The 18,379-nt window shown below is 68.3% G+C and overlaps 1 protein-coding gene across 1 annotated transcript in view; it reads left to right on the top strand.

Moving 5' to 3' along the window:
• Window positions 1–18,379, top strand: part of SLC12A9 (solute carrier family 12 member 9) — a 42,364-nt gene that overhangs the window by 5,781 nt on the left and 18,204 nt on the right. Inside the window, 4 exon segments of the mRNA XM_075585132.1 lie at window positions 3,166–3,384; window positions 7,511–7,525; window positions 7,528–7,644; window positions 11,092–11,223. Coding sequence (XP_075441247.1) covers window positions 3,168–3,384; window positions 7,511–7,525; window positions 7,528–7,644; window positions 11,092–11,223 — 481 coding nt within the window. The 5' untranslated portion in view covers window positions 3,166–3,167.

Here is an 18,379-nt window from a genome sequence, read left to right on the forward strand (position 1 = left end):
CCCCTGCACCTCACATCACTCTCCCCCCCTGCACCTCACATCACTGTCCCCCCCCTGCACCTCACATCACTGTCCCCCCCCTGCACCTCACATCACTCTCTCCCCCCTGCACCTCACATCACTCTCTCCCCCCTGCACCTCACATCACTCTCCTCCCTGCACCTCACGTCACTCTCCCCCCCCTGCACCTCACGTCACTCTCCCCCCCTGCACCTCACATCACTCTCCCTCCCTGCACCTCACGTCACTCTCCCCCCCCTGCACCTCACATCACTCTCCCCCCCCTGCACCTCACATCACTCTCCCTCCCTGCACCTCACGTCACTCTCCCCCCCTGCACCTCACATCACTCTCCCCCTGCACCTCACATCACTCTCCCTCCCTGCACCTCACGTCACTCTCCCCCCCCTGCACCTCACATCACTCTCCCCCCCTGCACCTCACATCACTCTCCCCCCCTGCACTTCACATCTCTTCCCCCCCCTGCACCTCACATCACTCCCCCCCCTGCACCTCACATCACTCTCCCCCCCTGCACCTCACATCACTCTCCCCCCCCTGCACCTCACATCACTCTCTCCCCCCTGCACCTCACAATCACTCTCCTCCCCCTGCACCTCACATCACTCTCCTCCCCCTGCACCTCACATCACTCTCCCCCTCTGCACCTCACATCACTCTCCCCCCCCCTGCACCTCACATCACTCTCCCCCCCCTGCACCTCACATCACTCTCCCCCCCTGCACCTCACATCACTCTCCCCCCCTGCACCTCACATCACTCTCCCCCCCCTGCACCTCACACCACTCTCCCCCCCCTGCACCTCACACCACTCCCCCCCCCCTGCACCTCACACCACTCTCCCCCCCTGCACTTCACATCTCTTCCCCCTCCTGCACCTCACATCACTCCCCCCCTGCACCTCACATCACTCTCCCCCCTGCACCTCACATCACTCTCCCCCCTGCACCTCACATCACTCTCTCCCCCCCTGCACCTCACATCACTCTCCTCCCCCTGCACCTCACAACACTCTCCCCCTCTGCACCTCACATCACTGTCCCCCCCTGCACCTCACATCACTCTCTCCCCCCCTGCACCTCACATCACTCTCCTCCCCCTGCACCTCACATCACTCTCCCCCCCCCTGCACCTCACATCACTCTCCCCCCCCTGCACCTCACATCACTCCCCCCCCCTGCACCTCACATCACTCTCCCCCCCTGCATCACACATCTCTCCCCCCCTGCATCACACATCTCTCCCCCCTGCACCTCACATCACTCTCCCCCCCCTGCACCTCACATCACTCTCTCCCCCCCTGCACCTCACATCACTTTCCTCCCCCCCTGCACCTCACATCACTCTCCCCCCTCTGCACCTCACATCACTGTCCCCCCCTGCACCTCACATCACTCTCTCCCCCCCCTGCAACCTCACATCACTCTCCTCCCCCTGCATCACACATCTCTCCCCCCCCCTGCATCACACATCTCTCCCCCCCTGCACCTCACATCACTCTCCCCCCCCCTGCACCTCACATCACTCTCCCCCCCCTGCACCTCACATCACTCTCCCCCCCCTGCACCTCACATCACTCTCCCCCCTTAATAACGCGATGTGACCGCGGTGACGGAGACAGTGTGTGTGTCACTGTGTGTGTGTCACTGTGTGTGTGTCACTGTGTGTGTGTGTCACTGTGTGTGTGTCACTGTGTGTGTGTCACTGTGTGTGTGTCACTGTGTGTGTGTGTCACTGTGTGTGTGTGTCACTGTGTGTGTGTGTGTCACTGTGTGTGTGTGTGTGTCACTGTGTGTGTGTGTGTCACTGTGTGTGTGTGTGTGTGTGTCACTGTGTGTGTGTGTGTGTCACTGTGTGTGTGTGTCACTGTGTGTGTGTGTCACTGTGTGTGTGTGTCACTGTGTGTGTGTGTCACTGTGTGTGTGTGTCACTGTGTGTGTGTGTCACTGTGTGTGTGTGTCACTGTGTGTGTGTGTGTCACTGTGTGTGTGTGTGTCACTGTGTGTGTGTGTCACTGTGTGTGTGTCACTGTGTGTGTGTGTGTGTGTGTGTGTCACTGTGTGTGTGTGTGTGTGTGTCACTGTGTGTGTGTGTGTGTGTGTCACTGTGTGTGTGTGTGTGTGTGTGTGTGTGTGTCACTGTGTGTGTGTGTGTGTGTCACTGTGTGTGTGTGTGTGTGTCACTGTGTGTGTGTGTGTGTGTCACTGTGTGTGTGTGTGTGGTGTCACTGTGTGTGTGTGTGTGTCACTGTGTGTGTGTGTGTGTGTGTGTGTGTGTGTCACACAGTGTGTGTCACACAGTGTGTGTATGTGTGTGTCACACAGTGTGTGTCACACAGTGTGTGTGTCACACAGTGTGTGTGTCACACAGTGTGTGTGTCACACAGTGTGTGTGTGTGTCACACAGTGTGTGTGTGTGTCACACAGTGTGTGTGTGTGTGTGTCACACAGTGTGTGTGTGTGTGTGTGACACAGTGTGTGTGTGTGTGTGTGTCACACAGTGTGTGTGTGTGTGTGTCACAACTGTGTGTGTGTCACTGTGTGTGTGTATAATGACCTCAGACAGCCCCCCTGCTGCATTATATATAATATTATACCCGTTTCTCTCTCCTCCCTCCCCCCATGGTTTCTCTCTCCTCCCTCCCCCCCACGTCTCTCTCTCCTCCCTCCCCCCCGACGTCTCTCTCTCCTCCCTCCCCCCCCACGTCTCTCTCTCCTCCCTCCCCCCACGTCTCTCTCTCCTCCCTCCCCCCACGTTTCTCTCTCCTCCCTCCCCCCCCACGTCTCTCTCTCCACCCTCCCCCCCATGTCTCTCCTCCCCCCCCCACGCCTCTCTCTTCTCCCTCCCTCCCCCGCCTCTCTCTCCTCCCTCCCCCCCCACGTTTCTCTCTCCTCCCTCCCCCCCCACGTTTCTCCCTCCTCCCTCCCCCCCCACGTCTCTCTCTCTCCTCCCTCTCCCCCCCACGTCTCTCTCTCCTCCCTCTCCCCCCCGTCTCTCTCTCCCCCCGTCTCTCTCTCCCCCCCGTCTCTCTCTCCCCCCCCGTCTCTCTCTCCCCCCCGTCTCTCTCTCCCCCCCCCGTCTCTCTCTCCCCCCCCCCCGTCTCTCTCTCCCCCCCCCCCGTCTCTCTCTCTCTCCCCCCCCCAGTGATGATCTCGGAGAACTCCCCCCTGCTGCATTACCGCCTGTTCAGTGTCTCCGATGGCTCCCTCGGGCCCCCGGGATCCGAGCCCTGCAGGGCAGACACCCCCCCACATGGCTCCGCCCCCTGCGCCGGCCCCGCCCCCCGCAAGCTCTCCACCTTCTTTGGCGTTGTGGTGCCGACCGTTCTCTCCATGTTCAGCATCGTGGTCTTCATGAGGATAGGTGGGAACCGGCCGTGGCGCTCTGCGTGGCACACTCTGTCTGCGTGGCACACTCTGTCTGCGTGGCACACTCTGTCTGCGTGGCGCTCTCTGCGTGGCGCTCTCTGCGTGGCGCTCTCTGTCTGCGTGGCGCTCTCTGCGTGGCGCTCTCTGTCTGCGTGGCGCTCTCTCTCTGCGTGGCGCACTCTGTCTGCGTGGCGCTCTCTCTCTGCGTGGCGCTCTCTCTCTGCGTGGCGCTCTCTGTCTGCGTGGCGCTCTCTCTCTGCGTGGCGCTCTCTCTCTGCGTGGCGCTCTCTGTCTGGGTGGCGCTCTCTGTCTGGGTGGCGCTCTCTGTCTGGGTGGCGCTCTCTGTCTGGGTGGCGCTCTCTGTCTGGGTGGCGCTCTCTGTCTGGGTGGCGCTCTCTGTCTGGGTGGCGCTCTCTGTCTGGGTGGCGCTCTCTGTCTGGGTGGCGCTCTCTGTCTGGGTGGCGCTCTCTCTCTGCGTGGCGCTCTCTCTCTGCGTGGCGCTCTCTCTCTGCGTGGCGCTCTCTGTCTGCGTGGCGCTGTCTCTGCGTGGCGCTGTCTCTGCGTGGCGCTCTGTCTGGGTGGCGCTCTCTGTCTGGGTGGCGCTCTCTCTCTCTCTCGGCGTGGCGCGCTCTCTGTTTCTCGGCGTGGCGCTCTCTGTCTCTCGGCGTGGCGCTCTCTCTCTGTCTCTCGGCGTGGCGCGCTCTCTGTCTCTCGCGTGGCGCTCTCTGTCTCTCGGCGTGGCGCTCTCTCTGTCTCTCGGCGTGGCGCTCGCTCTCTGTCTCTCGGCGTGGCGCTCTCTGTCTCTCGGCGTGGCGCTCTCTGTCTCTCGGCGTGGCGCTCGCTCTCTGTCTCTCGGCGTGGCGCTCTCTCTGTCTCTCGGCGTGGCGCTCTCTCTGTCTCTCGGCGTGGCGCTCTCTCTGTCTCTCGGCGTGGCGCTCTCTCTGTCTCTCGGCGTGGCGCTCTCTCTGTCTCTCGGCGTGGCGCTCTCTCTGTCTCTCGGCGTGGCGCTCTCTCTCTCTCGGCGTGGCGCTCTCTGTCTCTCGGCGTGGCGCTCTCTGTCTCTCGGCGTGGCGCTCTCTGTCTCTCGGCGTTTCGCTCTCTCTGTCTCTCGGCGTGGCGCTCTCTCTGTCTCTCGGCGTGGCGCTCTCTCTGTCTCTCGGCGTGGCGCTCTCTGTCTCTCGGCGTGGCGCTCGCTCTCTGTCTCTCGGCGTGGCGCTCTCTCTGTCTCTCGGCGTGGCGCTCGCTCTCTGTCTCTCGGCGTGGCGCTCTCTCTGTCTCTCGGCGTGGCGCTCTCTCTGTCTCTCGGCGTGGCGCTCTCTGTCTCTCGGCGTGGCGCTCTCTGTCTCTCGGCGTGGCGCTCTCTGTCTCTCGGCGTTTCGCTCTCTCTGTCTCTCGGCGTGGCGCTCTCTCTGTCTCTCGGCGTGGCGCTCGCTCTGTCTCTCGGCGTGGCGCCTCTCTCTGTCTCTCGGCGTGGCGCTCTCTGTCTCTCTGTCTCTCGGCGTGGCGCTCTCTCTGTCTCTCGGCGTGGCGCTCTCTCTGTCTCTCGGCGTGGCGCGCTCTCTCTGTCTCTCGGCGTGGCGCTCTCTCTGTCTCTCGGCGTGGCGCGCGCTCTCTGTCTCTCGGCGTGGCGCTCTCTGTCTCTCGGCGTGGCGCTCGCTCTCTGTCTCTCGGCGTGGCGCTCTCTCTGTCTCTCTGTCTCTCGGCGTGGCGCTCTCTCTGTCTCTCGGCGTGGCGCTCTCTCTGTCTCTCTGTCTCTCGGCGTGGCGCTCTCTCTGTCTCTCGGCGTGGCGCTCTCTCTGTCTCTCGGCGTGGCGCTCGCTCTGTCTCTCGGCGTGGCGCTCTCTGTCTCTCGGCGTGGCGCTCGCTCTCTGTCTCTCGGCGTGGCGCTCTCTCTGTCTCTCGGCGTGGCGCTCGCTCTCTGTCTCTCGGCGTGGCGCTCTCTCTGTCTCTCGGCGTGGCGCTCTCTCTGTCTCTCGGCGTGGCGCTCTCTCTGTCTCTCGGCGTGGCGCTCTCTCTGTCTCTCGGCGTGGCGCTCTCTGTCTCTCGGCGTGGCGCTCGCTCTGTCTCTCGGCGTGGCGCTCTCTCTGTCTCTCGGCGTGGCGCTCTCTGTCTCTCTGTCTCTCGGCGTGGCGCTCTCTCTGTCTCTCGGCGTGGCGCTCTCTCTGTCTCTCGGCGTGGCGCGCTCTCTCTGTCTCTCGGCGTGGCGCTCTCTCTGTCTCTCGGCGTGGCGCGCGCTCTCTGTCTCTCGGCGTGGCGCTCTCTGTCTCTCGGCGTGGCGCTCGCTCTCTGTCTCTCGGCGTGGCGCTCTCTCTGTCTCTCTGTCTCTCGGCGTGGCGCTCTCTCTGTCTCTCGGCGTGGCGCTCTCTCTGTCTCTCGGCGTGGCGCTCTCTCTGTCTCTCGGCGTGGCGCTCTCTGTCTCTCGGCGTGGCGCTCGCTCTGTCTCTCGGCGTGGCGCTCTCTCTGTCTCTCGGCGTGGCGCTCTCTGTCTCTCTGTCTCTCGGCGTGGCGCTCTCTCTGTCTCTCGGCGTGGCGCTCTCTCTGTCTCTCGGCGTGGCGCGCTCTCTCTGTCTCTCGGCGTGGCGCTCTCTCTGTCTCTCGGCGTGGCGCGCTCTCTCTGTCTCTCGGCGTGGCGCTCGCTCTGTCTCTCGGCGTGGCGCTCTCTCTGTCTCTCGGCGTGGCGCTCTCTGTCTCTCTGTCTCTCGGCGTGGCGCTCTCTGTCTCTCGGCGTGGCGCTCGCTCTCTGTCTCTCGGCGTGGCGCTCTCTCTGTCTCTCGGCGTGGCGCTCGCTCTCTGTCTCTCGGCGTGGCGCTCTCTCTGTCTCTCGGCGTGGCGCTCTCTCTGTCTCTCGGCGTGGCGCTCTCTCTGTCTCTCGCGTGGCGCTCTCTCTGTCTCTCGGCGTGGCGCTCTCTGTCTCTCGGCGTGGCGCTCGCTCTGTCTCTCGGCGTGGCGCTCTCTCTGTCTCTCGGCGTGGCGCTCTCTGTCTCTCTGTCTCTCGGCGTGGCGCTCTCTGTCTCTCGGCGTGGCGCTCTCTGTCTCTCGGCGTGGCGCTCGCTCTCTGTCTCTCGGCGTGGCGCTCTCTCTGTCTCTCTGTCTCTCGGCGTGGCGCTCTCTCTGTCTCTCGGCGTGGCGCTCTCTCTGTCTCTCGGCGTGGCGCTCTCTCTGTCTCTCGGCGTGGCGCTCTCTGTCTCTCGGCGTGGCGCTCGCTCTGTCTCTCGGCGTGGCGCTCTCTCTGTCTCTCGGCGTGGCGCTCTCTGTCTCTCTGTCTCTCGGCGTGGCGCTCTCTCTGTCTCTCGGCGTGGCGCTCTCTCTGTCTCTCGGCGTGGCGCGCTCTCTCTGTCTCTCGGCGTGGCGCTCTCTCTGTCTCTCGGCGTGGCGTGCTCTCTCTGTCTCTCGGCGTGGCGCTCTCTCTCTGTCTCTCGGCGTGGCGCGCTCTCTCTGTCTCTTCGGCGTGGCGCTCTCTGTCTTTCGGCGTGGCGCTCTCTCTGTCTCTCGGCGTGGCGCTCTCTCTCTGTCTCTCTGTCTCTCGGCGTGGCGCTCTCTGTCTCTCGGCGTGGCGCTCTCTGTCTCTCGGCGTGGCGCTCGCTCTCTGTCTCTCGGCGTGGCGCTCTCTCTGTCTCTCTGTCTCTCGGCGTGGTGCTCTCTCTGTCTCTCGGCGTGGTGCTCTCTCTGTCTCTCGGCGTGGCGCTCTCTCTGTCCTCTCGGCGTGGCGCGCTCCCTGTCTCTCGGCGTGGCGCTCTCTCTGTCTCTCGGCGTGGCGCTCTCTCTGTCTTTCAGCGTGGTGCTCTCTGTCTCTCGGCGTGGCGCTCTCTGTCTCTCGGCGTGGCGCTCGCTCTGTCTCTCGGCGTGGCGCTCTCTCTGTCTCTCGGCGTGGCGCTCTCTGTCTCTCTGTCTCTCGGCGTGGCGCTCTCTCTGTCTCTCGCGTGGCGCGCTCCCTGTCTCTCGGCGTGGCGCGCGCTCTCTGTCTCTCGGCGTGGCGCGCGCTCTCTGTCTCTCGGCGTGGCGCTCTCTGTCTCTCGGCGTGGCGCTCTCTCTGTCTCTCGGCGTGGCGCTCTCTCTGTCTCTCTGCGTGGCGCTCTCTCTGTCTCTCGGCTCACTTTCCCGTTCCTGTCTCCCGGCCGCAGGTTTCGTGGTAGGCCACGCGGACTCCTGCAGACGCTGCTCATGCTGTTCGTGGCTTACTTCATTATCTGTCTCACGGTGCTCAGCGTCTGCGCCATCTCCACCAACGGGGCCGTCCAGGGGGGCGGGGCCTACTGTATCCTGCACCCCGAAATCCCCCGTCACATCCCTGCGCCCCGAAATCCCCCGTCACATCCCTGCGCCCCGAAATCCCCGTCACATCCCTGCGCCCCAAAACCCCCCGTCACATCCCTGCGCCCCGAAATCCCCCGTCACATCCCTGCGCCCCGAAATCCCCCCGTCACATCCCTGCGCCCCGAAATCCCCCGTCACATCCCTGCGCCCCCGAAATCGCCCGTCACATCCCTGTGCCCCGAAATCCCCCGTCACATCCCTGCGCCCCGAAATCCCCCCGTCACATCCCTGCGCCCCGAAATCCCCCCGTCACATCCCTGCGCCCCGAAACCCCCCGTCACATCCCTGCGCCCCGAAATCCCCCCGTCACATCCCTGCGCCCCGGAACCCCCCGTCACATCCCTGCGCCCCGAAAAAACCCGTCAAATCCCTGCGTCCCGAAATCCCCCGTCACATCCCTGCGCCCCGAAATCCCCCGTCACATCCCTGCGCCCCGAAAAAACCCGTCAAATCCCTGCGCCCCGAAATCCCCCCGTCACATCCCTGCGCCCCGAAATCCCCCCCGTCACATCCCTGCGCCCCGAAACCCCCCCGTCACATCCCTGCGCCCCGAAACCCCCCCGTCACATCCCTGCGCCCCGAAATTCCCCCGTCACATCCCTGCGCCCTGAAATTCCCCCGTCACATCCCTGCGCCCCGAAACCCCCCCGTCACATCCCTGCGCCCCGAAACCCCCCCGTCACATCCCTGCGCCCCGAAACCCCCCGTCACATCCCTGCGCCCCGGAATCCCCCGTCACATCCCTGCGCCCCGGAATCCCCCGTCACATCCCTGCGCCCCGAAATCCCCCCGTCACATCCCTGCGCCCCGGAATCCACCGTCACAGCCCTGCGCCCCGGAATCCCCCGTCACATGCTTGCACCCCGAAATCCCCCCGTCACATCCCTGCGCCCCGAAATACCCCCGTCACATCCCTGCGCCCCGAAACCCCCCCCCGTATCCCTGCGCCCCGAAACCCCCCATCACATCCCTGCGCCCCGAAACCCCCCCGTCACATCCCTGCGCCCCGAAACCCCCTGTCACATCCCTGCGCCCCGAAACCCCCCGCCACATCCCTGCGCCCCGAAACCCCCCGCCACATCCCTGCGCCCCGAAACCCCCGTCACATCCCTGCGCCCCGAAATCCCCCCGTCACATCCCTGCGCCCCGAAACCCCCCCGTCACATCCCTGCGCCCCGAAATTCCCCCGTCACATCCCTGCGCCCCGAAATCCCCCCGTCACATACCTGCGCCCTGAAATTCCCCGTCACATCCCTGCGCCCTGAAATCCCCCCGTCACATCCCTGCACCCCGAAACCCCCCCCCCCCCGTCACATCACTTGGGATGGGGGCATCAGGTTATCAGCAACCGGGAGGGGGGGGGGGGGGAGGGTCATCATCAGAGGCCGGGGAGTCAACACAGGCCGGGGTGGAGGTGATGTGGGGGTTCATCGGAGGCCGGGTGGGGGTTCATCGGAGGCCGGGTGGGGGCTCATCGGAGGCTGGCTGGGGGTTCATCGGAGGCTGGGTGGGGGTTCATCGGAGGCTGGGTGGGGGTTCATCGGAGGCTGGGTGGGGGTTCATCGGAGGCTGGGTGGGGGTTCATCGGAGGCTGGGTGGGGGTTCATCGGAGGCTGGGTGGGGGTTCATCGGAGGCTGGGTGGGGGTTCATCGGAGGCTGGGTGGGGGTTCATCGGAGGCTGGGTGGGGGTTCATCGGAGGCTGGGTGGGGGTTCATCGGAGGCTGGGTGGGGGTTCATCGGAGGCTGGGTGGGGGTTCATCGGAGGCTGGGTGGGGGTTCATCGGAGGCTGGGTGGGGGTTCATCGGAGGCCGGGTGGGGGTTCATCGGAGGCCGGGTGGGGGTTCATCGGAGGCCGGGTGGGGGTTCATCGGAGGCCGGGTGGGGGTTCATCGGAGGCTGGGTGGGAGGTTCATCGCAGGCTGGGTGGGGGTTCATCGCAGGCTGGGTGGGGGTTCATCGGAGGCCGGGTGGGGGTCATAAGCATGTCATCTCCGAGGCAGGGGGTGTGAGGTCATTAGGAGGGCACGAGGGTCATGGAAGGGCAGATCACCCCCCCCCTCTCGCCCCATGGAAGGGCAGATCACTCCCCCCCTCTCGCCCCATGGAAGGGCAGATCACTCCCCCCCTCTCGCCCCATGGAAGGGCAGATCACTCCCCCCCTCTCGCCCCATGGAAGGGCAGATCACTCCCCCACTCTCGCCCCATGGAAGGGCAGATCACTCCCCCCCTCTCGCCCATGGAAGGGCAGATCACCCCCCCCTCTTGCCCCATGGAAGGGCAGATCACCCCCCCCTCTCGCCTCATGGAAGGGCAGATCACCCCCCCCCCCCCTGTCGCCCCATGGAAGGGCAGATCACCCCCCCCCTGTCGCCCCATGGAAGGGCAGATCACCCCCCCCCCTGTCGCCCCATGGAAGGGCAGATCACCCCCCCCCTCTCGCCCCATGGAAGGGCAGATCACCCCCCCCCTCTCGCCCCATGGAAGGGCAGATCACCCCCCCCCCCTGTCGCCCCATGGAAGGGCAGATCACCCCCCCCCCCTGTCGCCCCATGGAAGGGCAGATCACCCCCCCCCCTGTCGCCCCATGGAAGGGCAGATCACCCCCCCCCTGTCGCCCCATGGAAGGGCAGATCACCCCCCCCTCTCGCCCCATGGAAGGGCAGATCACCCCCCCCCCTCTCGCCCCATGGAAGGGCAGATCAACCCCCCCCTCTCGCCTCATGGAAGGGCAGATCACCCCCCCCCTCTCGCCCCATGGAAGGGCAGATCACCCCCCCCCCCCCTGTCGCCCCATGGAAGGGCAGATCACCCCCCCCCCCCCTGTCGCCCCATGGAAGGGCAGATCACCCCCCCCCCCCCCCTGTCGCCCCATGGAAGGGCAGATCACCCCCCCCCTTGCCCCATGGAAGGGCAGATCACCCCCCCCTCTCGCCCCATGGAAGGGCAGATCACCCCCCCCCTCTCGCCCCATGGAAGGGCAGATCACCCCCCCCTCTCGCCCCATGGAAGGGCAGATCACCCCCCCCCTCTCGCCTCATGAAAGGGCAGATCACCCCCCCCCCCCTCTCGCCCCATGGAAAGGCAGATCACCCCCCCCCCCTCTCGCCCCATGGAAGGGCAGATCACCCCCCCCCTCTCGCCCCATGGAAGGGCAGATCACCCCCCCTCTCGCCTCATGGAAGGGCAGATCACCCCCCCCCCCTCTCGCCTCATGGAAGAGCAGATCACCCCCCCCTCTCTCGCCCCATGGAAGGGCAGATCACCCCCCCTCTCTCGCCCCATGGAAGGGCAGATCACCCCCCCCCCTTCTCTCGCCCCATGGAAGGGCAGATCCCCCCCCCCCCCCCCTCACCTCGGCGGTCTCTTCTCCTTGACGCTCTCGCAGTTATGATCTCGCGCACTCTCGGGCCGGAGTTTGGCGGCAGTATCGGCCTCATGTTCTATCTCGCCAACGTGTTCGCGTGCGGCGTCTACGTGCTGGGCCTGGTGGAGGCGGTGCTGGACGTCTTCGGGAGAGGTCAGGTGTCCTCTCTCCCCCCCCCCCTCACGCTCTCTCCCCCCCCTCACGCTCTCCCCCCCCCCCCCCCTCACGCTCTTCCCCCCCCCCTCACGCTCTCTCCCCCCCCTCACGCTCTCTCCCCCCCTCACTCTCTCTCCCCCCCCCTCACTCTCTCTCCCCCCCCCTCACTCTCTCTCCCCCCCCTCACTCTCTCTCCCCCCCCTCACGCTCTCTCCCCCCCCACACGCTCTCTCCCCCCTCACGCTCTTTCCCCCCCTCACGCTCTCTCCCCCCCCCCTCACGCTCTTTCCCCCCTCACGCTCTTTTTCCCCTCACGCTCTTTTTCCCCTCACGCTCTTTCCCCCCCCTCACGCTCTTTCCCCCCCCTCACGCTCTTTCCCCCCCTCACGCTCTTTCCCCCCCCCTCACGCTCTTTCCCCCCCCTCACGCTCTTTCCCCCCCCTCACGCTCTCTCCCCCCCTCACGCTCTCTCCCCCCCTCACGCTCTCTCCCCCCCCCTCACGCTCTCTCCCCCCCCCCCTCACGCTCTCTCCCCCCCCCTCACGCTCTCTCCCCCTCCTCACGCTCTCCCCCCTCACACTCTCTCCCGCCCCCTCACACTCTCTCCCGCCCCCCTCACACTCTCTCCCGCCCCCCTCACACTCTCTCCCGCCCCCCTCACACTCTCCCCGCCCCCTCACACTCTTTCCCCACCCCCCTCACACTCTCCCCGCCCCCTCACGCTTTCTCCCCCCCCTCACGCTCTCTCCCCCCCCTCACGCTTTCTCCCCCCCTCACGCTTTCTCCCCCCCTCACGCTTTCTCCCCCCCTCACGCTTTCTCCCCCCCTCACGCTCTCTCCCCCCCCTCACGCTCTCTCCCCCCCCTCACGCTTTCTCCCCCCCCTCACGCTCTCTCCCCCCCCTCACGCTCTCTCCCCCCTCACGCTCTCTCCCCCCCCAAGCTCTCTCCCCCCCCAAGCTCTCTCCCCCCCTCACGCTCTCTCCCCCCTCACGCTCTCTCCCCCCTCACGCTCTCTCCCCCCTCACGCTCTCTCCCCCCTCACGCTCTCTCCCCCCTCACGCTCTCCCCCCCCTCACGCTCTCTCCCCCCTCACGCTCTCTCCCCCCCCTCACACTCTCCCCCCGACCCCCTCACACTCTCTCCCCCCCCCCACGCTCTCTCCCCCCCCTCACGCTCTCTTCCCCCCCTCACGCTCTCTTCCCCCCCCCACGCTCTTTTCCCCCCCCACGCTCTTTCCCCCCCTCACGCTCTCTCCCCCCTCACGCTCTCTCCCCCCTCACGCTCTCCCCCCCCTCACGCTCTCTCCCCCCCCTCACGCTCTCTCCCCCCCCTCACGCTCTCTCCCCCCCCCCTCACGCTCTCTCCCCCCCCCCTCACGCTCTCTCCCCCCCCCCCTCACGCTCTCTCCCCCCCCCCTCACGCTCTCTCCCCCCCCTCACGCTCTCTCCCCCCCCCTCACGCTCTCTCCCCCCCCTCACGCTCTCTCCCCCCCCTCACGCTCTCTCCCCCCCCTCACGCTCTCTCCCCCCCCTCACGCTCTCTCCCCCCCCCTCACGCTCTCCCCCCCCCCTCACGCTCTCTCCCCCCCCTCACGCTCTCTCCCCCCCCTCACGCTCTCTCCCCCCCCTCACGCTCTCTCCCCCCCTCACGCTCTCTCCCCCCCCTCACGCTCTCTCCCCCCCCCTCACGCTCTCTCCCCCCCCCTCACGCTCTCTCCCCCCCCTCACGCTCTCTCCCCCCCCTCACGCTCTCTCCCCCCCCTCACGCTCTCTCCCCCCCCTCACGCTCTCTCCCCCCCCTCACGCTCTCTCCCCCCCCTCACGCTCTCTCCCCCCCCTCACGCTCTCTCCCCCCCCTCACGCTCTCTCCCCCCCCTCACGCTCTCTCCCCCCCCTCACGCTCTCTCCCCCCCCTCACGCTCTCTCCCCCCCTCACGCTCTCTCCCCCCCCTCACGCTCTCTCCCCCCCCTCACGCTCTCTCCCCCCCCTCACGCTCTCTCCCCCCCCTCACGCTCTCTCCCCCCCCTCACGCTCTCTCCCCCCCCTCACGCTCTCTCCCCCCCCTCACGCTCTCTCCCCCCCCTCACGCTCTCTCCCCCCTCTCACGCTCTCTCCCCCCCCTCACGCTCTCTCCCCCCCCTCACGCTCTCTCCCCCCCCTCACGCTCTCTCCCCCCCCTCACGCTCTCTCCCCCCCCTCACGCTCTCTCCCCCCCTCACGCTCTCTCCCCCCCCTCACGCTCTCTCCCCCCCCTCACGCTCTCTCCCCCCCCTCACGCTCTCTCCCCCCCTCACGCTCTCTCCCCCCCTCACGCTCTCTCCCCCCCTCACGCTCTCTCCCCCCCTCACGCTCTCTCCCCCCCCTCACGCTCTCTCCCACCCCTCACGCTCTCTCCCACCCCTCACGCTCTCTCCCCCCCCTCACGCTCTCTCCCCCCCCTCACGCTCTCTCCCCCCCCTCACGCTCTCTCCCCCCCCTCACGCTCTCTCCCCCCCCTCACGCTCTCTCCCCCCCCTCACGCTCTCTCCCCCCCTCACGCTCTCTCCCCCCCCTCACGCTCTCTCCCCCCCCTCACGCTCTCTCCCCCCCCTCACGCTCTCTCCCCCCCCTCACGCTCTCTCCCCCCCCTCACGCTCTCTCCCCCCCCTCACGCTCTCTCCCCCCCCTCACGCTCTCTCCCCCCCCTCACGCTCTCTCCCCCCCCTCACGCTCTCTCCCCCCCCTCACGCTCTCTCCCCCCCCTCACGCTCTCTCCCCCCCCTCACGCTCTCTCCCCCCCCTCACGCTCTCTCCCCCCCCTCACGCTCTCTCCCCCCCCTCACGCTCTCTCCCCCCCCTCACGCTCTCTCCCCCCCTCACGCTCTCTCCCCCCCTCACGCTCTCTCCCCCCCTCACGCTCTCTCCCCCCCCTCACGCTCTCTCCCCCCCCTCACGCTCTCTCCCCCCCCTCACGCTCTCTCCCCCCCCTCACACTCTCTCCCCCCCCTCACACTCTCTCCCCCCCCTCACACTCTCTCCCCCCCCTCACACTCTCTCCCCCCCCTCACACTCTCTCCCCCCCCTCACACTCTCTCCCCCCCCTCACACTCTCTCCCCCCCCCCTCACACTCTCTCCCCCCCCCCTCACACTCTCCCCCCCCCTCACACTCTCTCCCCCCCCCTCACACTCTCTCCCCCCCCCTCACACTCTCTCCCCCCCCCCCTCACACTCTCTCCCCCCCTCACACTCTCTCCCCCCCTCACACTCTCTCCCCCCCTCACACTCTCTCTCTCCCCCTCACGCTCTCCCCCCCCTCACGCTCTCCCCCCCCCTCTCACGCTCTCCCCCCTCTCACGCTCTCCCCCCCCTCTCACGCTCTCCCCCCCTCTCACGCTCTCCCCCCTCTCACGCTCTCCCCCCCTCACACTCTCTCCCCCCCCTCACGCTCTCTCTCCCCCTCACTCTCCCCCCCCTCACGCTCTCCCCCCCCCTCACGCTCTCCCCCCCTCTCACGCTCTCCCCCCCTCTCACGCTCTCCCCCCCCTCTCACGCTCTCCCCCCCCTCTCACGCTCTCCCCCCCTCTCACGCTCTCCCCCCCTCTCACGCTCTCCCCCCCCTCTCACGCTCTCCCCCCCTCACGCTCTCCCCCCCCCTCACGCTCTCCCCCCCCCTCACGCTCTCCCCCCCTCACGCTCTCCCCCCCCCTCACGCTCTCCCCCCCCTCACGCTCTCCCCCCCCTCACGCTCTCCCCCCCCCTCACGCTCTCCCCCCCCTCACGCTCTCCCCCCCCTCACGCTCTCCCCCCCCTCACGCTCTCCCCCCCCTCACGCTCTCCCCCCCCCTCACGCTCTCCCCCCCCTCACGCTCTCTCCCCCCCCCTCACGCTCTCTCCCCCCCCTCACGCTCTCTCCCCCCCCCTCACGCTCTCTCCCCCCCCCTCACGCTCTCTCCCCCCCCCTCACGCTCTCTCCCCCCCCCTCACGCTCTCCCCCCCTCTCACGCTCTCCCCCCCCCTCTCACGCTCTCCCCCCCCTCTCACGCTCTCCCCCCCCTCTCACGCTCTCCCCCCCCTCTCACGCTCTCCCCCCCCTCTCACGCTCTCCCCCCCCCTCTCACGCTCTCCCCCCCCTCTCACGCTCTCCCCCCCTCTCACGCTCTCCCCCCCTCTCACGCTCTCCCCCCCTCTCACGCTCTCCCCCCCCTCACGCTCTCCCACCCCCCCCCCACGCTCTCCCCCCCACGCTCTCCCCCCCACGCTCTCTCCCCCCCCCCCCTCACGCTCTCTTCCCCCCTCACGCTCTTTCCCCCCCCCCACGCTCTTTCCCCCCCTCACGCTCTTTCCCCCCCTCTCGCTCTCCCCCCCTCACGCTCTTCCCCCCCTCACGCTCTTTCCCCCCCTCACGCTCTTTCCCCCCCCTCACGCTCTTTCCCCCCCCTCACGCTCTTCCCCCCCCCTCACGCTCTCTCCCCCCCCTCACGCTCTCTCCCCCCCCTCACGCTCTCTCCCCCCCCTCACGCTCTCTCCCCCCCCTCACGCTCTCTCCCCCCCCTCACGCTCTCTCCCCCCCCTCACGCTCTCTCCCCCCCTCACGCTCTCTCCCCCCCCTCACGCTCTCTCCCCCCCCTCACGCTCTCTCCCCCCCCTCACGCTCTCTCCCCCCCCTCACGCTCTCTCCCCCCCCTCACGCTCTCTCCCCCCCCTCACGCTCTCTCCCCCCCCTCACGCTCTCTCCCCCCCCTCACGCTCTCTCCCCCCCCTCACGCTCTCTCCCCCCCTCACGCTCTCTCCCCCCCCTCACGCTCTCTCCCCCCCCTCACGCTCTCTCCCCCCCTCACGCTCTCTCCCCCCCTCACGCTCTCTCCCCCCCTCACGCTCTCTCCCCCCCTCACGCTCTCTCCCCCCCTCACGCTCTCTCCCCCCCTCACGCTCTCTCCCCCCCCTCACGCTCTCTCCCCCCCCTCACGCTCTCTCCCCCCCCCTCACGCTCTCTCCCCCCCTCACGCTCTCTCCCCCTCTCACGCTCTCCCCCCCTCTCACGCTCTCCCCCCTCACGCTCTCCCACCCCCCCCCACGCTCTCCCCCCCACGCTCTCCCCCCCACGCTCTCTCCCCCCCCCCTCACGCTCTCTTCCCCCCCTCACGCTCTTTCCCCCCCCGCCTCCCCCCCACGCTCTTCCCCCCCTCACGCTCTTTCCCCCCCTCTCGCTCTTCCCCCCCTCACGCTCTTTCCCCCCCCTCACGCTCTTTCCCCCCCTCACGCTCTTCCCCCCCCTCACGCTCTTCCCCCCCCCTCACGCTCTTTCCCCTCCCCCTCACGCTCTCTCCCCCCCCCTCACGCTCTCTCCCCCCCCTCACGCTCTCTCCCCCCCCTCACGCTCTCTCCCCCCCCTCACGCTCTCTCCCCCCCCTCACGCTCTCTCCCCCCCCTCACGCTCTCTCCCCCCCCTCACGCTCTCTCCCCCCCCTCACGCTCTCTCCCCCCCCTCACGCTCTCTCCCCCCCCTCACGCTCTCTCCCCCCCCTCACGCTCTCTCCCCCCCCTCACGCTCTCTCCCCCCCCTCACGCTCTCTCCCCCCCTCACGCTCTCTCCCCCCCTCACGCTCTCTCCCCCCCCTCACGCTCTCTCCCCCCCCTCACGCTCTCTCCCCCCCCTCACGCTCTCTCCCCCCCCTCACGCTCTCTCCCCCCCTCACGCTCTCTCCCCCCCTCACGCTCTCTCCCCCCCTCACGCTCTCTCCCCCCCTCACGCTCTCTCCCCCCCTCACGCTCTCTCCCCCCCCTCACGCTCTCTCCCCCCCCTCACGCTCTCTCCCCCCCTCACGCTCTCCCCCCCTCACGCTCTCTCCCCCCCCTCACGCTCTCTCCCCCCCCTCACGCTCTCTCCCCCCCCTCACGCTCTCTCCCCCCCTCACACTCTCTCCCCCCCCTCACACTCTCTCCCCCCCCCTCACACTCTCTCCCCCCCCTCACACTCTCTCCCCCCCCTCACACTCTCTCCCCCTCACACTCTCTCCCCCCTCACGCTCTCCCCCCCTCACGCTCTCCCCCCCCTCTCACGCTCTCCCCCCCCTCTCACGCTCTCCCCCCCTCTCACGCTCTCCCCCCCTCTCACGCTCTCCCCCCCTCTCACGCTCTCCCCCCCCTCTCACGCTCTCCCCCCTCTCACGCTCTCCCCCCTCTCACGCTCTCCCCCCCCTCTCACGCTCTCCCCCCCTCACACTCTCTCCCCCCCTCACACTCTCTCCCCCCCTCACTCTCCCCCCCTCACGCTCTCCCCCCCCTCACGCTCTCCCCCCCCTCACGCTCTCCCCCCCTCTCACGCTCTCCCCCCCCTCTCACGCTCTCCCCCCCTCTCACGCTCTCCCCCCCTCTCACGCTCTCCCCCCCTCTCACGCTCTCCCCCCTCACGCTCCCCCCCTCTCACGCTCTCCCCCCCTCTCACGCTCTCCCCCCCCTCTCACGCTCTCCCCCCCCTCACGCTCTCCCCCCCCTCACGCTCTCCCCCCCCTCACGCTCTCCCCCCCCCTCACGCTCTCCCCCCCCTCACGCTCTCCCCCCCCTCACGCTCTCCCCCCCCCTCACGCTCTCTCCCCCCCCTCACGCTCTCTCCCCCCCCCCTCACGCTCTCTCCCCCCCTCACGCTCTCTCCCCCCCTCACGCTCTCTCCCCCCCCCTCACGCTCTCTCCCCCCTCACGCTCTCTCCCCCCCCCTCACGCTCTCTCCCCCCCCAAGCTCTCTCCCCCCCTCACGCTCTCTCCCCCCCTCAAGCTCTCTCCCCCCCTCACGCTCTCTCCCCCCCCAAGCTCTCTCCCCCCCCAAGCTCTCTCCCCCCCTCACGCTCTCTCCCCCCCTCACGCTCTCTCCCCCCCTCACGCTCTCTCCCCCCCTCACGCTCTCTCCCCCCCCTCACGCTCTCTCCCCCCCTCACGCTCTCTCCCCCCCCTCACGCTCTCTCCCCCCCCTCACGCTCTCTCCCCCCCTCACGCTCTCTCCCCCCCTCACGCTCTCTCCCCCCCCCCTCACGCTCTCTCCCCCCCTCACGCTCTCTCCCCCCCCTCACGCTCTCTCCCCCCCCAAGCTCTCTCCCCCCCTCACGCTCTCTCCCCCCCCAAGCTCTCTCCCCCCCTCACGCTCTCTTCCCCCCCCCAAGCTCTCTCCCCCCCCCAA

Source organism: Ascaphus truei, unplaced genomic scaffold (genome assembly GCF_040206685.1).
Source record: "Ascaphus truei isolate aAscTru1 unplaced genomic scaffold, aAscTru1.hap1 HAP1_SCAFFOLD_946, whole genome shotgun sequence".
Lineage (NCBI taxonomy): Eukaryota > Metazoa > Chordata > Amphibia > Anura > Ascaphidae > Ascaphus > Ascaphus truei.